At 46.6% G+C, this 23,166-nt stretch overlaps 1 protein-coding gene across 2 annotated transcripts in view; it reads right to left on the reverse strand.

Annotated features, from left to right (window-relative positions):
- Positions 1-1,244: 1,244 nt before the first annotated feature.
- The window catches only part of LOC132394577 (early estrogen-induced gene 1 protein-like), a 33,293-nt gene continuing 11,371 nt past the window's right edge, over positions 1,245-23,166 (reverse strand). The window contains exons 3-12 of one of the 2 annotated variants that reach the window (XM_059970882.1): positions 22,268-22,388; positions 19,958-19,987; positions 17,896-18,012; positions 16,537-16,583; positions 14,917-15,077; positions 14,172-14,267; positions 13,057-13,252; positions 12,688-12,809; positions 9,678-9,747; positions 1,245-4,858 (exon numbers count right to left, since the gene is read on the reverse strand). In XM_059970882.1, the coding sequence (XP_059826865.1) occupies positions 4,819-4,858; positions 9,678-9,747; positions 12,688-12,809; positions 13,057-13,252; positions 14,172-14,267; positions 14,917-15,077; positions 16,537-16,583; positions 17,896-18,012; positions 19,958-19,987; positions 22,268-22,388 (1,000 nt within the window). In that variant the 3' untranslated portion in view covers positions 1,245-4,818. Of the gene's footprint in view, positions 4,859-9,677; positions 9,748-12,687; positions 12,810-13,056; positions 13,253-14,171; positions 14,271-14,916; positions 15,078-16,536; positions 16,584-17,895; positions 18,013-19,957; positions 19,988-22,267; positions 22,389-23,166 lie in introns of both variants that reach the window. The other variant, XM_059970881.1, reaches the window with a different exon arrangement.

Genomic DNA, 23,166 nt, shown 5'->3' on the forward strand with positions numbered 1-23,166 from the left:
CTATTCAATCTTCTGTTAAGTGTTGCAATTGAACCTGCATCCATCCCTTCCACTGGCAACTCAATCGGCATTCTCACCACCCTCGGAAGTTGTCCCCCTAACCATTTCACTTTTCACCCTTAACCTATGACCCCTAAAACCAGTCTCATCCAAGCTCAGTGGAAAAGGCCTGCTTGCATTAACGCCATTTATAACCCCCAATTTTGTATACCAAGCCTCTACCACATTCTGGCTGGCAGATTCAAAAGAATATCCGCTGGGAGAAGGAATTTCTCTTCTCAGACTGACCTACAGTATTCATTTTGAGATTGTGACTGCCAGTTCTCAATAAGCCAAGTGAGGAACCATCTTCCTGTTAAGCTCCTTGAGAAGTTTATACATTTCAAATAGTCCATATCCCATAGATATGCATTCACTTATATTGTGTAATGTTCTCCTAATGGGTCACTTTTAATAGAGGATGTCAGTGCTTGACATCTATTTTCTATGTTTCCACTTGACTTTGTTTCATGTGGAGAGGCTGATGCACAGGTAGCCATCATTCAGTCAGGATCCAATGACATGGAATGCAAAACTGGGGACCCTTCACTCCTGGAGCTTTCCTCCACCTTCACTGCCATTGTGATGTGTCATTATCTTCTGCCAGCTCCAACGCTGAAGTCTTGGTCAGATCACTTTGTCTGGAACCTCTCCCCTTGACCTTACTGCCACAGGTGACCCCATCAGGAGCTAAGCTCCAGACGGCATTGCTCTAGGGATCTCAGGAGGTCATAAACCTCTCCACCACAAGTTGGCAATCCTAGAAGAGCTTCACTACATTCCTGCTATCACAAGCATAGAGGTAAGCAGACAAGACCCTCACACAAATTCCAGATGCGGTCTCAACAGGATTTGATGGGACAAATGGCCCGATTCTGTTGCTATGTCTATGTTTTGTACCTTATGAACCTGTGTTACTGAGACGATGCATTTCCACTGTTGAATTCAAATCCTTTGACAATAAAAGTGAACTTATTATTTCCTTCCTTTACCCACATGTTAACAGCTCCATTCTGAGGATTCTACCCCTTGGGAAGCTATTAAGTATCAATCATTGGGGCTATGCCTGTTTTTAATTCAGTGTACCATAGAAAGTATCCTGTCTGGATGCATCACAGCTTGGCCACTGCTCTACCTGTGACCGCAAGATGTGGACACAGTTCAACACATCGCGGAAACCAGGCTCCCCTTCATGAACTAGAGTTCCCACTGACTCAGTAAAGCAGCCAGCGTAATCACAGACCCCACGGACCAAGAACATTCTCTTCTCAATAGTTCCATTTAATAGCAGAGAAATATATGCATATGCAACCTGAAATGCTTGTTCTTCACAGACATCCACAGAAACACTAGAGTGTCCCAAAGTTGTTAGGTGCATGCAACCCTGGGGAAGGGACCACTTACATGCACGCAACACTAAAAAGCTTCAGCAGCAATGGAACACACCTGGAGTCTGGTTTTGCTGGTAACAAAACACTATTTTATTCGTAACTATGTCATATAGTAACTTAAACCAGGTAAATCAACAGTCAATGGTGTTCTGCATATATAGGTGTAAATATATAAATCCCCAAACTTCAAGCTTAGCTGGTAAGTGATACGGTGGTATGTAAGATAGAACCCCAAAACGCCCCCCACACACTCACAAGCAGCAAACCCCATTGAGCAGAAGATGCAAAGCCTGAAAACGTGCATCACCAGCCTCAAGAACAGCTTCTATTCCACAGTCCAAAAATCAGAGTAAATGTATTATGAAAGGACATATGCCACCCTGAGATTCATTTTCTCGTGAGCATACTCAATGAGTCCACAACAGAATAATAACCATAATAGAATCAATGAAATACTGCACCAACTTGGGTGTTCAACCAGTGTGCAAAATATATTAAACGGTGCAAATACTAAAATAAAGAAATAATAATAAATAAGCAATAAATATCAAGAACACAAGTTGAAGAGTCCTTGAAAGTGAGTCCATAAGCTGTGGGAGCATTTCAATGAGGTCAAGTGAAGTTTTCCCCTTTGGTTCAACAGCCTGTTGGTTGAGGGGTAGTGACTGTTCCAAAACCTGATGGTGAGAGTCCTGAGGCTCCCATACTTTCATCCTGATGACAGCAGTGAGAAGAGAGCAATTCTTAGGCAGTGGAGGTCCCTGATGATGGATGCTGCTATCCCACTGTTAAAGAATATTAAGTAATTCTCTAGTGCAATAAGACAGACTCATGACATCACAAACTACCTCATGATCTTACACCTTATTGCTTACCTCTGACTCTCTCTCTGTAGCTGTTTTGTTTTATTCTGTATCTGTCACTGTTTTACCCTATTTTAGCTCAATGCACTGTGTAAAGATTTGATCTGTATGAACAGTATGCAAGACAAGCTTTTCACTTTATCTAATAAACCAGTGTCAATAACATGATAAACATGGTTAAAATATATATTTTCTCCCCCCCAAGGACTTTCTTTAAATAAAAGATATTTTATTGATAAATTACAATTTCTAAAAATAAAATCAAGTCCATTCTCCAGAAACACACAAACATGAGTCAATCCTGTAAGCAGCATATTCCCAAAAGTATTTCACAGAAACATTCTTAACATGGGATCTCCACAACCCTCTGCCCCACGTGGAGGGCTTTAGAGTATAAACCCAGGTCGGTGTAAAGGGGCTGTGATTTCTAGATCCTCAGCAACGGTCCTAAAAAGGAAGAGATTATACAACAAGGGGGAGAACAAAAGATCAAGAACACAACAGTTCAACAGGCAAATGATATCACTGGCCACCTCACCTTTCCCCCTCCATATTCCACCCTTACACAAAAAGTTAGCTGCTCAGTGTTTGTTTAAGAGGACTCTGCCCCTAAGGATGGAAAGTCCCATATTATCTCCAAGAGGTGGGAATAAACAGATAATTATTTCTCTCCTTCAATTGGATTGTTGGCTTTTATATTTTTAAAAAATGTATTCAACAAGTTAATGACTCATAAATACTTCAGATAACGGATACTATCTGGATCACTGATCATTGGCAAGAACCAAACTCCAAACAACAATATGCCGAGGAGCACAGGATCTCCAGTCCCACTAAGTAATTATCCCTAAAGTTTCCATACAGATTTTTTTTTAAATTGTGAATCTCAAATGCTTAGACAAGGGAGGTGTAGTATTCCATCAGCCACTTCTTTACAAATTTTCCCTGCGAACAAACTGTCATTCAATTGTCTTCTTTCCCTAAATTCTGTCCAAGTAAGGAGGGAGATCCAAACCTGACGCATCTTTTCCCAAGGTGGCATCAACGGGGCTTGCAGCCTTGGACAGGAAGCACCCAGGGAGGAGGACAGATGTAGAACAGCCCCTGCCTCCTCATCCCAAATTAGTTAAATGTTTGCTCACAAATATTTCTTCTCTCTCTCTGTCACCACCCTTAAGAAGGGGCAAGTCGAACTCCCCTCTTCCTTTCTTCATACCCTGTCATGAATGAGCTCAGGACAATTCCGTTCTCATTGGAAAGATCCCATTCTCCTTCACCAATCCACTGGGATCAGGACTAAATGTAGAACAGAAAACAGCAGCAGAAGTTGATAATCCTCCGAGAATAATCCTGGAACTTTTGGGGATTTTCCTGGAGTCACAAGGAATCCAAAAATTTGCACATTTCTGCAATTAAGAACTTATTCCCATCTTCCTTGAAACAAACTGATCAGAAATGGGAAATGGCAGGTGGATGGTGAATAAAAGAGAGAAAAGGGGACACCTTGTCTGGTACGTAACCAGCAGGAAACTCCAAAGTTTAGGCTACTCGTCTTTAGGTTATTAAATCCCTTTCCCATCAATCACGAGGCATGAAAGTCACCCAGCTTTAACAGGACAGTTGGCTTAAGGGCGCCCTTGCTCCTCAGCACTAATAGGAATCGGGCAAGGTGGAATCGCAAAACAAGACAACCATCCCCAATCTCAAGAAATCCACAAATCTTTAAAAAACCATGAGCATCTAAAAATAATAACCCTTTCTTCATTTAATAGCTTGAACACACCCGACTCTTTAAAACTCTGTCTCAGACAATCAGATGAACTGAAGCTGGTCTGCTTCCTATCAGGGTGGGGAGTCACACAAGGATAGAGCTCGAGATGGTGGGGAAGTCTTGGTCAGAGGTGCCATCCTCACTGTTCTGATGAGACTCGTGACCCGGTTGGGGGAGTGGGTAATGGAGGGAGAGATGTTGGTATTAGAAAGTGGAGGGGGGGCTCGTTGCTATTAATATGCATCACGAACCTTGACAGTGCAACCACTCTGAAATTTAGCACTGACTGCTCCCCATATGCACCCTAAAACCCAGGTCATTAGAACCAATCCTCAAGCATTACATTAGACCATGAAGTTAGGGTGCCCTTTACCAAGTCTCATTACCATTGGCCAGAGAGGAAGAGTTAACAATTCCGATCCAGTGGAGATAATTCCTCACAGAAACATGGGGTGCTGTTCATGGATTTTGTAATTGTTCATGTTTATCACAAATGCACCATCCAGATTCCAAATCTTCACTCTCCAGCAGGTGACCTGAGGTAGGGTCGACACCAACACCCCAAACCCCAAAATCTCCACCGTTTCCTGCTGCTTCCTCCTTCCCGTCATTTACTGCTGGATATTGTTCACTGCCCTTTAAGGTAAAATGCCCATCGAGCTCCGCAGCAGAAATTACAGGTCCTGGCAAGATTGTGGTTGACAAGAGCAGCAGAAAACAGGAAGGTTGATCCGAGATCATTGGTGTGTTTGGCTCAGTGTGTTTCGATCACCACGGGCTTGTAGTCACACCACCTGTGGACAAATGAAGGAGAGCCATGGGGGTTTTTGCTTTCACCAGTGAAGGCATACACAAGGCAGCCAAATTACTGACAGCAAGTGCTGCTTTACACAATGTATTAAGAGATGTACAACAGGCAAACAGGCCATTTGGCCCAACTCATCTGTGCTGACCAAGTGGCATATAGAAGCTAGTCTTGCTTACCAGCATTTCATCTATATCCCTCGAAACCAAGGGTTCCCAACTTGGGGTCCATGACCCCTCGGTAATGGCAAGGTTCATTGGCATAAAGGTTAGGAACCCCTGCTCTAAACCCTTTCAATTCATCTAGCTGCCCAACTGTTAATTGGATGATCCTCCCATGAAAGGTTGGGCAGGTTAATGATGTCGGTTAATGATCCAGGGAGTCTAAATCCCTAAGAGGGAAAAATTAAAGGATTATTCCAGAGGATCCTGTTTGGAAGGGGCAACAATCTTTTCTGAAAGTTACTAAAGTCAGTGGTAAAATGCTCACTGATAAATTAACAAGCATTTATAAGTGTGCTCATTTATGTAGGACATGCTCCATTCTTCATGTGACTTTGCAAAAATAATGCTGCTAAATCTGTGGTTGCACCTTCCTGCAGAACATATAGAACAAAAAAAAAATCAGAGCAGTACAGGCCCTTCAGCCCACATTGTTGTGCCGACCCTTTAACCTAGTCTACAATAAGGTGACAATTCCATTCCTATAATAAGACATTTATCCAGAAACCCATGCAGGGTTTAAACAACCTCCACACTCCTGTTGTGCATTTCCCCTGACTGCATCTGTTCCAAGTCGACACTCTCAAGTTCCTACATCATATAATCTGAATGGTCTAATTCATCTCAGAGTTAAAATATTTATGAAGAAAAATATTCTTTCAATATCTGAGAGTTCATGATCTCTTGCTACATTTCTATTCATCCCAAACAGCCCTCACACCCTGGGAGAGAGAATGTAACCTCTCATTTAATGTCCTTTCAGACACCAAATGGATAACTGTCCTGCAAGCCTCCAATTAATGTCGATAAAGGAAGACCCCACTCACCCCTGATCTTCTTGCACTATTTGAGACATGCCCTCTTCTTGTTACTAGCATCAGGGAGGAGATACAGGAGCCTGAGGTCAAACTCTCAGCAATTCAAAAACAGCTTCTTCCTCTCCTCCATCAAATCTCAATGGTCCACGAACACGACCTCATTACTCCTTTTGTTGTTGTTCAGTTGAGTCCAACTCTTCATGACCTCATGGACCATAGGGTCCATAGGGCTTTCATGGCAAGATACAGAAGGCCTTTCTTCCTCACAGATACTGCTGCTGCCCAGGTTGGGACCCAGCTGGATCTGAGCTCAGAACCATCTGCCTTGAAGTCCAGTGCTGATGCCACTACACCACCAGCCGGCCCTATTTTTCCTTCAGGTTTGTACAATTTATTTAGTAATTTTATGTCTTTGCACTGTACTGCTGCCGTAGAAGGACTATTTTCACGTAATCTAAACCAGCGATAATCAGTCGGATTCTGATTGTCTTCCCCTCTCTCCCATCCGACACAAGATCCAAAACATGAAAACACGTCCCACCAGGCTCAAGGGTAGCTTCTATCCCACTGTGACTGAGGATTAGCTTCATTTGTCGCATACGTCAAACATACAGTGAGATGCATCAGTTGTAATAAATCAAATCAGCGAGGCATGCTGGGGGCAGCCCACAAGTGCCGCCATGTTTCCGGCACCAACAGCTCACCAACTCTAACCATGTGTGTTTGGAAACAGGAACACTGCGAGAAAACCCACAGTCGCAGCACAAACTCCTTACAGACGGGGCGGGGTGGGAATTGAACCCCGATCTCACAACTAGAGAGGTAAAACACTGGGCCAACTGCTACACTATCCTGCTGTACCATGCCAAATAAATCAATTACTAGCTTTCCGTCATCCAAGTCATGCAATAAATGCAATGCTGGATTTACCTCACTGTCACAGTCCGTTAGTAGGACAAGATAGACTCTTGACCTCATGATCTACTTGCACCTTATTAGCTGTCTACTCTGCCCCTTCTCTAACTGTGGCACTTTATTCTGCATTGTTATTGCCTTCCCCCATATGACCTCAGTGTATTGTCATCATGAAATTATCTGTATGGGTGGCAGGCAAATACTTTCTCCCCCCACTGTATCTCAGTACATGCGGCAATAAGAAACCAATTTACCACCCCTGCACTTTTGAGCAGGACAATACGACACAGACATGGGGAGTTTTGGCCATGAAACGGTGACTTGAGCGAGGGCAGACTTATCAAGGCAACAGGATTCTCCTTAGCAATTCAGAGATTGGTTTTGCAATTTGTTTTTGTAAATGATGATGCTGGGGCAGGTTTAACTTTAGGTTCAGCCTCCTGGAAATTCTTTATGGTCTCAGCTCTCTGATTCTCCATTGTGGAAGTTGAGACAGTTTGATACATCTTTTGAATTTGAGCAAACCTGGCAACCTTTCATTCAATATTTTCATATGATTTAAATTTTTTTTTTTTTACTTTTTTTCCCCCCACTTTTTCAGGTAATCTTTTTTCTTTTTCTCCATGATTTTTCAGATTTGACCGGAAGGATTTTTCCCCTTTGTTTTTGTAATTATATCCCCAGTCTTCTCTTTTTTTTTTGTTTTAGGTTAGTTTAGTGGGTTTTTTTTTCTTTTTCTTAATAATGGCAATTTTTGATCTTTTTTTTTGAATTGGTAGGAGGAGTTGCGGATATTGAGGAGCTCAATACTATACCATATATGATTTTGACAGTGTACACTCCTTTTTTGTTGTTTGTACTTCTATTGGAATATGTATTTGATATAACTTCTACTGATTTGTATTTGTCTTTATATATTTTTAAAATCAATAGAAAAGGATTAGAAATTAAAATGAAGCAGTGGACCACTCCAAACCTGTCCATGTTGCTTCACCTCGATGGAGGCAAATGGGATTAACTGTAGATGGGCAGAAAGGCCATTTGGGACGCCGGGCCTGTGTCTGTGCTGTACAAGTCTACGGTTCCTACAACATTGGAGCTGGTGCACAGCGTTGCAGTGGGTGGAGCCGCAGTCTCATGGCGCTGGAGACCCAGGTTTGATCCTGGTGGTAACAGTTGGTAGCATAACGTGTAGCAGCTAGCATAATGCTTTGAAGTGCCGGTAATCACCCAACAGACACAATTACAAAGAAGGCACGCCAGAAGCTAGATTTCATTTGGAATTTGAGATATGGCACATCACCAAGGTCTCGAGCAAGTGTCTGCAGATGTACCATGGAGTGTACTCTGACGGGCTGCATCACCGTCTGGTCTGCGCAGGATTGGAAAAGGCTGCAGAGGGTTGCAAACTATGTCAGCAACATCAGCCTCTCCACTGATGAGCACATCTTCAAAAAACAATGCTTCATAAAGGCAAATCTGTCTTTAAGGACCTTTCACACAAGACATGCTCTCTTCTTATTACTACCCGAGAGGAGCTACAGGAGCCTGAAGTCACAGACTCTTTAGGAACATCATCTTCCCTATTATCATCAGATTTCTGAACCAACCCGTGAACAATACCTCACGATTTTTGCACTACATATTTGATTTAATTTTTGTATATTTCTTACTGCTATGTTTAGTTTATGTATTGCTCTGCCAGAAAGCAGATTTTGACATTCTCTGTATCAGTGATATTAACCCTGATTCGGGTGCTATTCCCAGCACTGTCTGTAAGGAGTTTGTACATTCGCCCCATGGCCATGCAGCGTTCCTCCACCTGCTTTGCTTTCCTCCCACATTTCAGTAAGCTGGGGTCAGTAAGTTGTACTGTAAGGCATGCTACACTTCCATCACCAACATAGCAAACACTTGTCCCCAGCACATCCTCAGTCACAAACAATACACTTCACCAACAAGACAAAGTCTGCAGAGGCTGGAAATCAAGTAATACACACAAAATGCTGGACGAACTCATCAGACCAGGCAGCATCAATGCAAAAGAGTAAACAGGCAAAAACTAATTCCCATTCCCAACCTACATGTCTGTCGTGTCTGTCTCTACTGTCATGAGGAGGCCACACTCAGAATGGAGGAGCAACACTTTGTATTCTGTCTGGGTAGCCTCCAACCTGATGAAATAAACACCAATTTCTCAAACTTCCAGTAATTGTCCCCCCCACCTTCTCCTTCACCATTCCCCATTTCCCCCTCTCACTTCATCTTGCCTGCCCCTCACCTTCCTCTGGTGCTTCTCCCTCTTCCCTTTCTTCCATGGCCTCTTCTATCAGATTCCCCTTTTTCCACTTGTATCTCTTTCATAGTCTACTTCCCGGCTCTTTACTTCACCCCTCTTCCTCTCCCGGTCTCTCACATTACCTTGTGCTTCTTCCTCTCCTCCCCTCATCTTCTTACTCTGACTTCTAATCCCTTTTTTCCAGTCCAGATGAAGGGTTTTGGCCCGAAACGTCAACTGTTCACTCGTTTTCATAGATGCTGCCTGGCCTGCTGAGTTCCTCCAGTGTTTTGTGTGTGTTACATTTCACTGTAAGTTACAAATAAATGTTATGTTTGGTGATCCAGCTTCCTCCCACAACCCAGTGGGTTAATAGCCCCAGTGCGTAGGTGAGTGATGGGCTTTGAGTGGAGAAGGGGGAAATTGATGGGAATGTGAGGAGAACGAAGGACTAGAACAGGATCGGTGTAAATAGGTGCTTGATGTTCAGCACGGACTCAGTGGGCCGAAGGGCCAGTTTCAGTACTAAATACCTGTGACTGCGACCCTACCCACTGATCTGCAGCCTGCCTTTACCTGTTATCTGTCTGTACGTTGCCCAGTCGGACTGTCCCATCTCGTCCCACGTACAGCTGTAGTCCGCCATCTGGAAGAGAAGGAGACAGATTAGGGCAATGAAATGCAAAATCAAGTCACACTACTGCAGAGATGGTAAACGTAGGAACTTCAAACAACACAGTTTTGGTAGCAAGTGAAATACTGGAGTGGAAGGCAGTGAACAAGAACAAGACCATAGCAGCCAGCATCTTGACTTGAGAGGTTTACCCTTGTCTACTGTTTCAGACCTCGACAGATGTACAGCGGAAAGCACGCTGACGGGGTCCATCACGGAAACACCTATGCACAAGATCGCAAGAAGCTACAGAGAGTGGTGGGCTCAGCTAGTTCCATCATGGGCACGGCTCTCTCCAACATCAGGGCCACCTAAAGTGGGGATGTCCATCAGGGGCCCCCACCATGCGGAATGCACCCGCTTCTCAACACCGCCATCAGACAGCAGGCACAGGAGTCTGCACTGCCATCAAGTTCAAGAACAACCATTTCCTTTCAACCATTTGGCTCCTGAACCGACATGCACAACCCTAATCACTGCCTCTAACACTATAACCAATCTGCACTACAACTGACTTCTTCACTCTAATTACAGTCTTTCTTGTAAAGTGTGTTTAATTTATGTTTTTCTTGGGAATGTTGTGTCAGATGCTATGTGCCTGTGATGCAAGTCTCTATTTGCTCCCACACGCACATGTACTTCTGCCAAAAGGACAACATCCTTGTCGTAGGGTTTGGGGGCCTGCATGCCTAACTGACCCGGAGAGCTACGCTGGTCAGCGTCCGGGGTTTGTGCTTTCCCTCTTGATAGGGTCACCCATGCCAAACAGATCAAAGGGTAGAGGCCAGACTGGGTAGACCGCCAGTCCCTCCATGTTCGGGGTTCAACTCAGGGCTAGCAACCCCGATTGGTCAAATAAAACTGTTCAGTAAACAGCAAAGAAGAATCCTTCTACATCTGTGCGTGATGGTATTCCTGAGTCTCTAACCTGGGCTTGCATGGCTGACAGTAGTGAAAAGTCAAGAGGAAGCTACTGGTATGATGAAGGAAGCCCTGAACCCTGCAGAGACTAGGCACACTAAGAGCCTCCAGAAGATCCTCCTGGCCAAAGAATACCCTCCAACCACCCCATACCCCTTCAGCCAAAAGGACATGACCACATCATCGTGAGGAGATGTTGGAGATGGATTGGGCACGTGATGAGAAGAGAGGCCAACTCCAAGACAGAACTTCACTGGATCCCTGAAGTGCAGAAGAAATGGTGGAAGACTAAAGACAACTTGGCTCATTTCGTAGGGACAGAAAGGAGGACCCCAAGCCACACCTGGGGCACAACGGTGGAGATGGCCATGGACAGAAAGAGATGGAGGACCTCCATTGCTGTCCTTAAACACCAGCAAGCATAATGGGAAATAAGTACTTGTGCAACTGACAGTCAACTCAGCTTTGAGTCTGGCCCGAGAAACGCTAACACCATCTCAGACCAGCCCTTTTCACCTTTCTCAATCTTCCACTCGGCTCATAGTTCATTTTTCACACATACAACTTGGGTATAATTTATGTTATTTTCTATCTGTAAATTTATATTTGTTCTTGTCTTGTAACATACGGGGCTGTTGCCTTCTTAAAAGTTGATGTTCATGCCCTTATATGGTTGTTGAGTGATGGGGGGGATACACCTCTACCAAAGGAGATGTGAGGCACTCCATCTCTCTGCTAGCCTATGGGCAAGGTGTAGCACCTGCTTAGCCCCCGGTCAGGGTCCCATGAAGCCAGGGGAGCAGGTGGTGGTTGCACAAGAAGCTGGTGAATATCACAAGTCCTGGTTATGCAAACACAGATTGAAAAGTATTCACAATGGCTGGGGTCATTGGGAATAGCAAATCACTTCTGTCAAAAAATTTGCCAATAATTATGGTCATGAGACCATGGTTGCCCAAGTCATATGACATGGCACAAGATGAAGATGATTAAGAATGAATCTAACAACAAAAAAGCTTCATAACACATTGATCAAACAACATTTGCAACATTGTGAGCAATTTAGGACCCCATATCTAAGAAAGGATTTGCTGAAGAGCATCCAGAGGCACTTCACAAATAACCTCAGGAATGAAAGGCTTAACATTTGAAGAATGTTTGATGTCTCTGGACCCATTCTCACTGGAACTCAGAGATAGGAACATAGAAAAACCACAGCACATACAGGCCCTTAGGCCCACAATGCTGTGCTGAACATGTCCTTTCTTTAGAAATTACTTAAGGTTATCCATCACCCTCTATTTTTCTAAGATCAATGACCCTATCCAGGAGTCTCCTTAAAGACCCTATCGTTTCCACTTCCACTGCCACCAGCAGCTCATTCCATGCACTCTCTACTCTGCATTTTTTTTTAAACTTATCCCTGACATCTCCTCTACATCTACTTCCAAGCACCTTAAAACTGTGCCCTCTCCTGTTAGCCATTGCAGCCCTGGGAAAAGCTTCTGACTATCCACATGATCAATGCCTCTCAACATCTTATACACCTCAATCAGGTCTCCTCTCATCCTCTGTCTCTCCAAGGAGAAAAGGCCAAGTTCACTCAACCTATTTTCATAAGGCATGCTCCCCAACCCAGGCAAGATGTTGATGGTGTTGGAAGGGGTGGGGGTGGTTGGTGACGAAGGAGATGATCTTATTCAAACCTGCCAAATACTTAAAGTTCTGGTTTGAGTGAATGTGGAAAGGATGTTTCCTTTCTTAGGATCTAAGGGCACAGCCTCAGAATAAAGAGACATCCCTTTAGAACAGAGATGAGCAGGAACTTCTTCAGCCGGAGTATGGTGAATCTATGAAATGCATTGCACACAGGACCACGGAGAATGACCCCGTTATATTCCCAGGTGGTATGGTCTTACCTTGTGGTCTAAGAAGTTTTCATGCACTCCCTGCAGACCCTATAATTCCCCCACCCCACTCCAACCCCCTCACCTTCAGAGCCACTGGACTGGCTGAAGTCTTGTCCCTGGAGAATCTGCTCCACAATGTCGTCTGCGTTCACCCGCGTGTCGTCCACCTGCGTCGGCCGGCTCTCCGATCCCTCATTTTTCCGCCTGCAATGGTGGAGGGAGAGCAGATGTTCAACACGGAGAGCTCCATCCCAGTCCACCCTCGACCGAGAGAGGCAGAGTCAAGTTGGCATGCACTCCCTCCCTTCCTCCATGATTTGGCTGACCCTCCACCTTGTCAAGGGAGTGGGACCCCAGAAATGGGCAAGGACCTTCCCAGGTGTTCCCAGCAGGGTCCAGTGATGAAGCCATCTTCTTCCCCCCCACACCCACGGGAAGCTACGCCCTTTACCTCAACTGCCGCTCCATGCGGAAGGGGAGCCCACGTAACGGGGCCACAGTCTCCGGAGACATTTCCTTCCCTGTCGCCGTGTTTGGCAGGTCAGCCATGCTGCCAATCCCCGAGGAGAGGTTGCTACTGATAGATCCTTCCCGCCGGTGGGCCGGCTCAAAGCGGAGGGTGTAAACTGAGCCCTCTGAGCTGTAACCTGCAAAGGGAGGGTGGGGGTGCGCGGGGGGGAGAAGAAGAGGGAGAGAAGCAGAGTTATTATCATGTGCACATCGGTGTAGCACAAATGCAATGAAAAAACTTACAATTTCCCTCCTCTCACACAGCGCAGTTAGTTTAACCCTTAACACTGCTAGTAATCTGGGTTCAGCTCTAGAAGGAGTTTGTAGCTCTCCCCATGGCTCTGTGGATTTCCTCCTGGTGCTCCAGTTTCCTCCCACATTCAAAGATTATGGTTAGGGTTAGTAAGTTGTGGGTATAAGTTGGCACTGGAAGTGTTGCAATATTTATGGGCTGCCCCAAGTGCATAATTGGACTGTGTCAGTTATTTACGCAAACAACACATTTCGGTGCATGTGACAAATAAATATAATCTTTATAATCACATTAACCCAACTCCATCCTCTGCGCACCTTCCCCGTGCATTTGTGGTGAGACTGACAAATCTCTACAGGTGAAGTGGAAGTGATTCCAACTGACTGCATCACAGTACGATACGGCAACTCAAATGCACAGGATTGCAAGAGAGTGGTGGACTCAACAGGGACCCCCACCATCCAGGCCATGCCCTCTTCTCAATGTGGCCAGTAGTCTTCAGGCCTCTGTTCCTTCTCCTTGATGGTAGCAATGAGAAGAGAGCACATCCCGGGTGGTGGGGATCCTCAATGGTCTGTGCCTCCGTTTCGAGGCACCGCCTTTTGAAGTCGTCCTGATGGTGGGGAAGTTAGAGCTCATGATGGAGCTGGCTGTATACTAATGCTATGTATATTTTGTCATGCAGGCTATGGATTATTTATATATATTTATGTTTGTGATTGCAAAGAGCTCATTTCCAAGCCATTAATAGCCCTGGTATGCGTGGCAGTGACAACGAATGTGACCTTGGGACACCCACTCACCTGAGAATCGAGATAGTTGACTGGAGGCGCTGGAATTTCGTGAATGCCGATTCCAGATCACCTGCTCTGGTGGGCGGTCACTGCCTTCGGGGCTTCCTGCTGAGAGAGAGGGGACCAGGCGATAGGTAAAGTAGCAGCACAGGAGGAAGAGCCACTCCCACCTCCCTCCATCCCATCATTCATAGATCTAGAAGCTTGACACAATGGGTTAGGGGGAAGAACTTCAGACATCAAAGGGACTGTGGAATTTGGGGAGCAGTTAGGAAATAGATGAGGGAGAGGAATTAGTCCTGATCTTGTGATAGCACAGACTTTCTGGGCTGAATGGTCTCCTGTTTCTTAAATTCCTAATGGATAGAGCATTGGCCGGCAATTCCCAGAAGGAACATCAATTTATAAATAAAAGTCCATCCAAGCAGGAAGCTGATGTCCAGTCTTCCATTTCCTCCCGAAGTTCAGATCCTGTTTAAACCCAGTGTCAGGAACGTCCGTCTGGAAAATCATCCCTGGACCCAGATTCAATCCACTGCTGGTGGCAGCAGCACTTACACCAAAGCAACTTCTTGATGGAACTACAGAACTGTTGGGAGCTAGGGAGGCTATTCAGCCCACTGCCTCTGTGCTAGCATCTCTCAGCCCCATCTAATTTTGGACTGAAAGCCTACTGCATCAGATTGCCGGCTCATCATCGAGTCAGATTATTCACGGAAGTGTTTAGGGTGACCAGGGTGTGCAGGATGCTCACCTGTCCCCATGGAGGACCTGACACTCCTCTGCTTGCACATGTCCAGCCGGAGGATTTCCGTCTCCAGGTCAGAATTCCCCGTCCCATCATCACCTTTACAATCCAGCGCCAAGGAGCTCCCAGAGCCCAGGACCTCGATGGGCTTGGCCGTGGACTGGGGACTGCAGGGAGAAAAGTGTAAGTCAGTTCAAGGTGGCAGTGGGGGCAATGCAGTGAGCGGCTGGAAGCACAAAGCTGGTCAGTCGGCAGCCCGAGGGAGAGAATCTGAATGAGCATTTGGGGTCAGTGACCCTTACTCAGAATCCACAACCTTCTGGACTCTCCCCCTGCACAGATGCTGCCTGCCCTGATGTGTACTTCACTATTTTCTGATCTAACTTTCAGGCATCGTTCCAAATGAAACACCGAGAGACCCTTTAGACCAACTGGCCCATGCTGACCATGATAACCACCTGCCTTTTCTTGGTCTGTATGCCTCTAATTTGTTCCCACCTATGTACCTGTGCAGGTGTCTTTCAAATGCTGTGATATACCTGCCTCAACCACACCCTCTGGCAGCTCGCTCCATACACGCACCATCCTCTGGGTGAAAAAGCAGCCCACGAGTTCCTATTAGATCTCCCCCCCCCCACCCAAAACCTGTGCCCTCTAGTTCTTCATTCCCCAATGCTGTGTGCATTCATCCTGCAATCCTCGAGAATTTGTGCACCTCCACGTTCTCCAGCACTGAAGTCCCAACTTGCTCAACCTCTCTCTCCCTCTGTAACTCAGTCCAGGTCCTGGCAGCATCCTCACCATTCTCCTCTGCACTCTTTCCAGCTCAGTAGCAGGGTGATCAAAACTGAACACTAATATTTTCCCAGCTCTTATCTTCTTCTATACAACACTGTCTAAAACCTCTGATTACTGGAGGCGAGAGGCTGCAAAGGCCGGAATCTGGAGCAACAAACATTCTACTGGAGGAAATCGGCAGGACGAGCAGCGTCTGTTTTAGGAAATGACGCCAACATTTCTGGTCAAAACCCAGCATCAGGACTGATTAAGGGTTTTGTCCTAAAAACTTACCAGTTCCTTTCCTCCCACTGATATTGTTTGAGCCACTGAGTTTCGCAAGACCATAAAACATAGGATTGCTCCCAGCCTGGTAACTGTGCTTCCCACCCCTGTTCATGACCTCTCAACGTCTGACCCGCCCAACACGGGGGGCAGCCCCCAGCACATCCTTGGGTTGTATCTCTTGTTAGCACGAATGACACATTTTACTGTCTGCCTTGATGTAAATGTAACACGTAAATAAATCTGGAAAAAAACTCAGCCCAGGAAGTAGCCTGATGAATCTCCTTCGGACTGCTTCCAATGCCAGCCTTTTCTTTCTTAAATACAGGGCCTCACGCTATCTGACCCACTCGCAGCATCCAGCTCCTCCTCTTGGAGTGAGCGTGCAATGTGTGGAATCAGCTTAGTGCTCCCTCAAAACAATAGCTTCTCCACAACTCATCCAGACAGCAGCCAATCACGTCAGGGTGCACTTAAAGATGTGACATTCTTATAGCAACAATAACCTCCTGACCCCATAAATACCCAGACCACAATCCCCCTCCTCCCAGCCGTCATACTTACGTCTTGAAGCAGGGATCGCCAGAGAGTAGCTGCATACTGATGGATACCTGGGTGGAGAGAGAGGGTGTAGAGCCATTCAGACACACATTCAAGAGGGGACAGGATTATATTAGCAAGAGGAAATCTGCAGATGCTGGAAATCAAAGTAGTGCACATGTGGTGAACTATGTGCCTGTCGGGACACGCCCCCTGCTGACTGCTCCTGTGGCTCCTCCCACAGGCCCCTGTATAAAGGCGATCTGAGGCCTGACGCTCGGCCTCAGTCTCCAGGACATAGTATGATGGACACTCACTCCTGGTTCCTTCTTCCAGTCAATAAAAGCCGATATCTCGCCTTACGTCTCAGTGTGAGTTATTGATGGTGCATCAGCACACAAACTGCTGGAGGAACTCAATAGGCCAGGCCACATCGAGGGAAAAGAGAACAGTCGATTCTTTGGGCCGAGACCCTTCAGCACGATTGTACGAGGCACTTCCCCCTTCCTTCCCAATCACGAAGGAAGATCTAGGCCTGGAATGTCAACTGTTTATTCATTACCATAAACACTGCCTGACCTGCTGAGTTCCTCCAGCACTTCGTGTGCGTTGCTCTGGGTTTCCAGCATCTGCAGAATCTTTTGTTTACAGTAGGTAGTACCTGTTCAACTAACATGTGAAACCAACAAACGAATCCTCCTCAGTGCCTTGGTAAAGCAGCCAGCATGATTAAAGTCTCCACCGACCCTGGACATTCCCTCTTCTCCCCTCTCTGGGATGAAGATTCCCCCCCACCCCCCCACCAAACACCCATTTACACACAACCTTAATTTTATTCATCAACTTCTTCTTACAGAGAGGACAGGGAATTTCTTTGGCCAGAGGCTGGTGAATCTGTTGAGTTAATTGCCAGAGAGGGTTGTGGAGGCCAAGTCAGTGGGTTTATCTAAAGCGGAAATTGGTAGGTTTTTGATTAATCAGATTACAGGGATAAGGCAGGACAATGCAGTTGAAGGGGATAATAAATTAGCCATGCTGAAATAGCAGAGCAGACTCGATTCTGCTCCTATGCCTTATGGTCCCCTCCCCCAGATTCCACTCCTCCCCTACCCATGGGGTGTTGCGATTTACAGCAGCCTATTAACCCATGAAACTGTGGGATATGGGAGGAAACCAGAGCACATGGGAGAAACCTGCATGCTCACCACAAGGATCATACATCTCAGAGATAAACAGGCAGAATGATGGAGCTGAGCTCTCATGGAAAGGCGGGACGTGTGCCAGGGGCCTGCTGCCAAAGTATCCCGGAAATCGTCTCCAAACCAGCTCCGGCGTGGCCACGGCCGCACTTTAAACCCAACTTTCCCGGGAGCCGCTGCATACCTTGAGGATGGAGTTGTCCTGCCGCGTGTTCTTGGTGTCGTAGCCCTCCAGGAGGCAGCAGCGAGCAGTGGAGCCGGCACCGGCAAACTCGGCCAGGTTCAGGTCTACGAAGCCCAGCTACAGGAGGGGAGGAGGAGGAGGAGGAGGAAGGTGGAGATAAATTCACAGTCAACAGCAAGAAATGAAACACAAACCTACACAGTTCCCTGCACTGTTTTTACACGTTACTTGCATTGTTATTATTTTACCTCCATCTATCTCAATGCACCACATAATGATCTGATCGGTATGAACAGTGTACAAAACAAGCTCTTCACTGTATCTTGGTATGGTATATATGGCAACAATAAACCAACAGCAATTTATTCGGGAGATAACACCAATAGTAAATGAAATTGGTGTGGGCCACTTGGCCCTTCAAATGTGCCCTGCTGTTCAATAAGGTCATGGCTGATCCAACCAGCCTTCCTGTTCAGTCGCTTGAACCCTCGAAGCTTTAGTTACGTATACAAGGGCAGGACCAGAGCACAGTGGGCACAATGATGCTGCTCCAGCATCACAGGTTCAATCCCAACCTCTGGTGCACAGTCTCCCTCACGATGCTCCAATTTCCTCCCACGTCCCAAAGACGTGCAGGTTGCCCCCTCTCAATTGCCCCTTTTGTGGGGGCAAGGGGTAGATTCTGGGGAGATGCGTCAGGTGTAAAATGGTACCAATTAGCGGAAATGGGTGGTCGATGGTCAGCACAGATTCAATGGGCCAAAGGGCCTGTTACAGTACTGCTTGAATCCACGGTGCTGAAAACCTTGCATTGCCATTCCTGTTAAATCCATTACACCATGGATATGGTTTGGTTTACAATCTAAACCAAACAGTGAATGCAAAGGGTATTTGTATTTTCAAGGAACCAACCAGCTGGTGTATCTTGCAGACACATGACAATGGAAGGTTTTCCTACCAGTCTCTGACCCATCAATGTCTCCCACTACTGAGCCAATCTGCCCCCCACCTACCCCCAGGCCCGTCTCAGCCATACCAAGCCAATCTCTGCTCCCCACCCACCCCCGCAGCCATCTCCTTCGCTTCATCCCCCACCCGGCAGAGACTCACAGATGCATACCCTCTCACCCACACTTGTGCATAAACCTCGTTTGCCCTGCATCCCCCCCCCATTTCCTCATTACCCCAGACGGAACTTGGCCTCCACCCTCCCCATCACCGCCCCTCCCCACCCACTTTCTCCTTGCCCTGCCGCTAAAATCTGCCACCCGCCCTGCTTCCTCATTCCCCTCCACCCTGCTTACTGCTCCTCCCATACATCCTGCCCACTGCTAGCCCTTCACCTCTCTCTCATTGTCCCGTCACCTTCTCAAACCAACCTCCTCAAACCCCCACCCCATGTGCTCACCCCTCCCTTTCCTAATCTCCCATCACTCCCATGTCTCCCCTCTCCCTACCCAACTCACCCCATCTACCCAAGCATCCCTCCGCCTTCCCAAACCCCTCCACCCCAACTCTTCCTTTCCACTTTCTCACTTCTGACCTCATCACCCATCCAACCTCTGCTCCCTCCTAACCCCTTCACTCCCACCTCCCAACACTTCCTCTTGCTTCCGAAGTCTTCCCCATCTTCTCACCAACCCTGACCCCCTCCACCCCACCCCAACTCCTCTCTTTCCTCCTGCCTTCCACCCTCCATCGTCCCACCCTTCCACCCCTCCCTGCTGAACTCTACCCAACGTCCATAACCCCTTCTCTTTTCCAGCCCTCCAACCCACTCCCCGACTCAAGGCCCACCAGATGAGGACGGGGCGTTGTGTATTTAATATTTTAATTATATCTTGCATATATATTGTGTGATTAAGCATTCTTGTTCATTTAGGTAACTCATTAAGGGTTTTATGTATAAATACGCGAATTGCATACGTCATCACACTACCACATGATCGGCGTGCCCTCACTAAATAAACACAAAGTTAGATCCTCACTTTTGGACCCCCGTGCCTTCTGTCTAAATAATGTTTTACGGTTACAAAACATAATATAGAGAAGTGGCCCCTACCTTCATAAACGACTTCCCGCCTTTCAGCTCCTGTGGGAGGGGAGAAAGCAGACAACAGGTCAGGCCCTGTGGTTTGGGGTGGCCCCCGCAGCTCAGCATCCGACCCCTCTCTTGGTGGGCCAAAGTTCATGTGAAAAGGCTCACATGCCGAGACAGATGTCCTCTGGGAGTTTAGACATTCCCATCACAGTCTTGCACAATCCCAGGATGTCTCAACACTTGGCAACCAAGGCAGGTCGTTAGTTTACAAAACACTTCCTGTTGTCAAGTAGGAAGTAACTTACAATTTATAGCAGTGCATTAATTGCAGCATCACTGTGTTTGACATGCTGAATATAGATCGGCAACATCCCTTGTGTTATTTTCATAGACAGGATATCCTTAGAGACATGTACTGCAGCTCAGAAAGAGGCCCTTTGGCCCACCATATCCGTGGCAACCCACCTACCCATCTACACTAATCCCATCTGGTATTGTTGTCACATCTCTCAAGATACAATAAAAAGCTTGTCTTGCAGACTGTTCATACAGATCAAATCATGACACCATGTATTGAGCTAACATTGCAGACAGAAGTGTAACAGCTACAGAGAAAGTGTGGTGCAGGTGGACAATAGGTGCAAAATCACAATGAGATAGACTGAGAGGTAAGGAGCCCACCTTATTCAAGAATCTGGTAACAGGAATATCCTTGAGCCTGGTGGCACATGTATCGTCTGCCTAATGGGAAAGGGGAAAAAAAGAATTTCCAGGGCGGTTGGGGCCTTTGATTATGTTTGGCTGTTACTGAGGCAGCGGGAAGTACAGACAGAGCCCATGGAGGTGAGACTGGTTTTCATAAAGTCATAAGACATAGAAGCAGAATTAGGCCATTCGGCCCATTGAGTCCACTCTGCCATTCAGTCATAGCTGTTGTATCATCCCACTCAACCCCATTCTCCTGCCACGATCTACTGAGTTCCTCTTTCTATGGCTTGCCTCCAAGTGCCAAACAGCCTCCTTAGTGACTATATCTGACTCCTCCACCTCCTCTGGCAGCTCATCCCAATATCAACCAATCTCTGTGACAAAAGAAACTCGAGTGAAGTTCATTGTCAAATGCACAAGTACAGCTCTAAAGAAAATGTTGTTTACAGAAGCATTCCAGGCACGTAGGCACAGAAAACACACAGAATATAAACCCTCAACTCCCTTAACTCTACTTCTTCTCCCCTTAAACCTATGTCCTTTTGCTTTTGATACCCCAACAGTGGGACCCTCTATCCTGTTTTTGTCTCTCCCAATCTTATACACTTCTATCAGGTCTCCCTTTGGCCTCCTCTGCTGCAGGGAAGTCAACACCAGCCTGCTCAGCCTTTCCCCATGACTGAAGTCCTTCAGGCCGGGAAGCATCCTCTGCACTCCCTAGGTTGCGTCAGTGCTAAGGAAGGAAATGCATCGTTAGCATTAATTTCGAAAGGATTCAAACACACGAGCAAGATGTAATGCTGAGGCTTTAAAAGGCATTGGTCAGACCACATTTGGAGTACTAGACACAAGGAAATCTGCAGATGCCGGAAATTCAAGCAACACACACAAAATGCTGGTGGAACGCAGCAGGCCAGGCACAAAGGGTCTCGGCCCAAAACATCAACAGTGCTTCTTCCTATAGAGGCTGCCTGGCCTGCTGCGTTCTACCAGCATTTTGTGTTTGGAGTACCAGGAACAGTTTGGGGCTCCATTTCTAAGAAAGAACACACTGGCATTGGAGAGGGTGCAGATGAGGTTCATGAGAAGATCCCGAATGAAAGGGTTAACATACAAAGAACATTTGATGGCTCTGAGCCTGTACTTGCTGGAGAAGAGAAGCTTGAGGGAAAACCCACTAAATATTGAAAGGCCTAGATAGAGTGGATGCGGAGAAGGTGTTTCCACTGGTGGAAGACTCTGGGACCTGAGGGCACAGCCCTTTAGAACAGAAATGAGGAGGAATTTCTTTAACCAGGGGGTAGTGAAGCTGTGGAAATTTAGATGTTCGACCACAGGGAAATTTCCCTTTTGGTGGATGGAATGGAGGTGCTCGATGAAGCAATTCACCATGTTACAACGGGTTTCCATGTAGATATGATAAATAAATTTATCTGGATCTGATTTGTACGAACAATATGCAAGATAAGTTTTTCACTGCATCTCAGTACATGACAATATTAAACTAATACCAATTGGCTACACCATTTATCCAAATGTTGAATTTGGTTTCACCAGCCGAGTTGGTCTGGACACTGTCTGACCACGGCTCTCACCTGTGCAGACAGCAAAAAGCAAACTAACCTTGCGGACAGACACTCGACAGATGCTCGGATCCAGGACCCCCGTGACAGGGCTGGCGTTCGTCTTGCACATGAAGCGAAATTCCTTCTGCCAGTGGACACAGTTTTCCTGCACTTCTTCCCTGGGAAGAGCGGTGGGAGGGAGGCAAACACGTTAGTCACTCACACGTCAAGTAGAATGGGCAGGGGTGGGGAAAACGGGTGCAGAGGGGGTGGGGCAGATTGAAGTGCAAATGTATAGAAAGACTCACAAAAGTCTGGAATTATCATAGTCACCACCTCAAATCAAGCTTCTGATGACCAAGGTATCGACAACCAGGGGTCAGAGATAGAGTGCCAAGGTTGCATAACAAGGTTGATCGATTTTGTGTGGTTGCGTGAATTCTGATTGCAAGGACATGGGTGTTAATTCAGCATCATGGGATCCAGATAAGTACCAAAAGGGGAAAATGCAATCAGTGGGATAGGGCGTGCGCATAGTGGAATTTCCTGTGCAACCACATCTCAGATTTGCTATCTGGGCCCAATGCATTGATGCAATTATAAAGAAGTTATGCTTCATTTGGAGTTTGAGGAGATTTGGTATGTCACCTCCACCTGTTTGGAGGCTCCAATACTCAGGATTGACAAAGAAAGCTGCAGAGGACTGTGGTCTCAACTAGTTCCACCATGGGCAAAACCTGGGAGTGCACATCTCACATAATCACTCATGGTCTCAGAACACAATCGGGAATGCTCACCAACGCCTCTGCTTTCTGAGAAAGCTTCAGAGAGCTGGACTGAGTACATCAATACTCATGACCTTCTACAGATGCACGGTAGAGGACAGCCCAACGAGCCGCGTCACTGCACGATACGGAATCCACACTGCAGCCAACAGGAAGGCTCAACCGACACCAG

Source organism: Hypanus sabinus, chromosome 5, assembly GCF_030144855.1.
Source record: "Hypanus sabinus isolate sHypSab1 chromosome 5, sHypSab1.hap1, whole genome shotgun sequence".
Taxonomy (NCBI): Eukaryota; Metazoa; Chordata; class Chondrichthyes; order Myliobatiformes; family Dasyatidae; genus Hypanus; species Hypanus sabinus.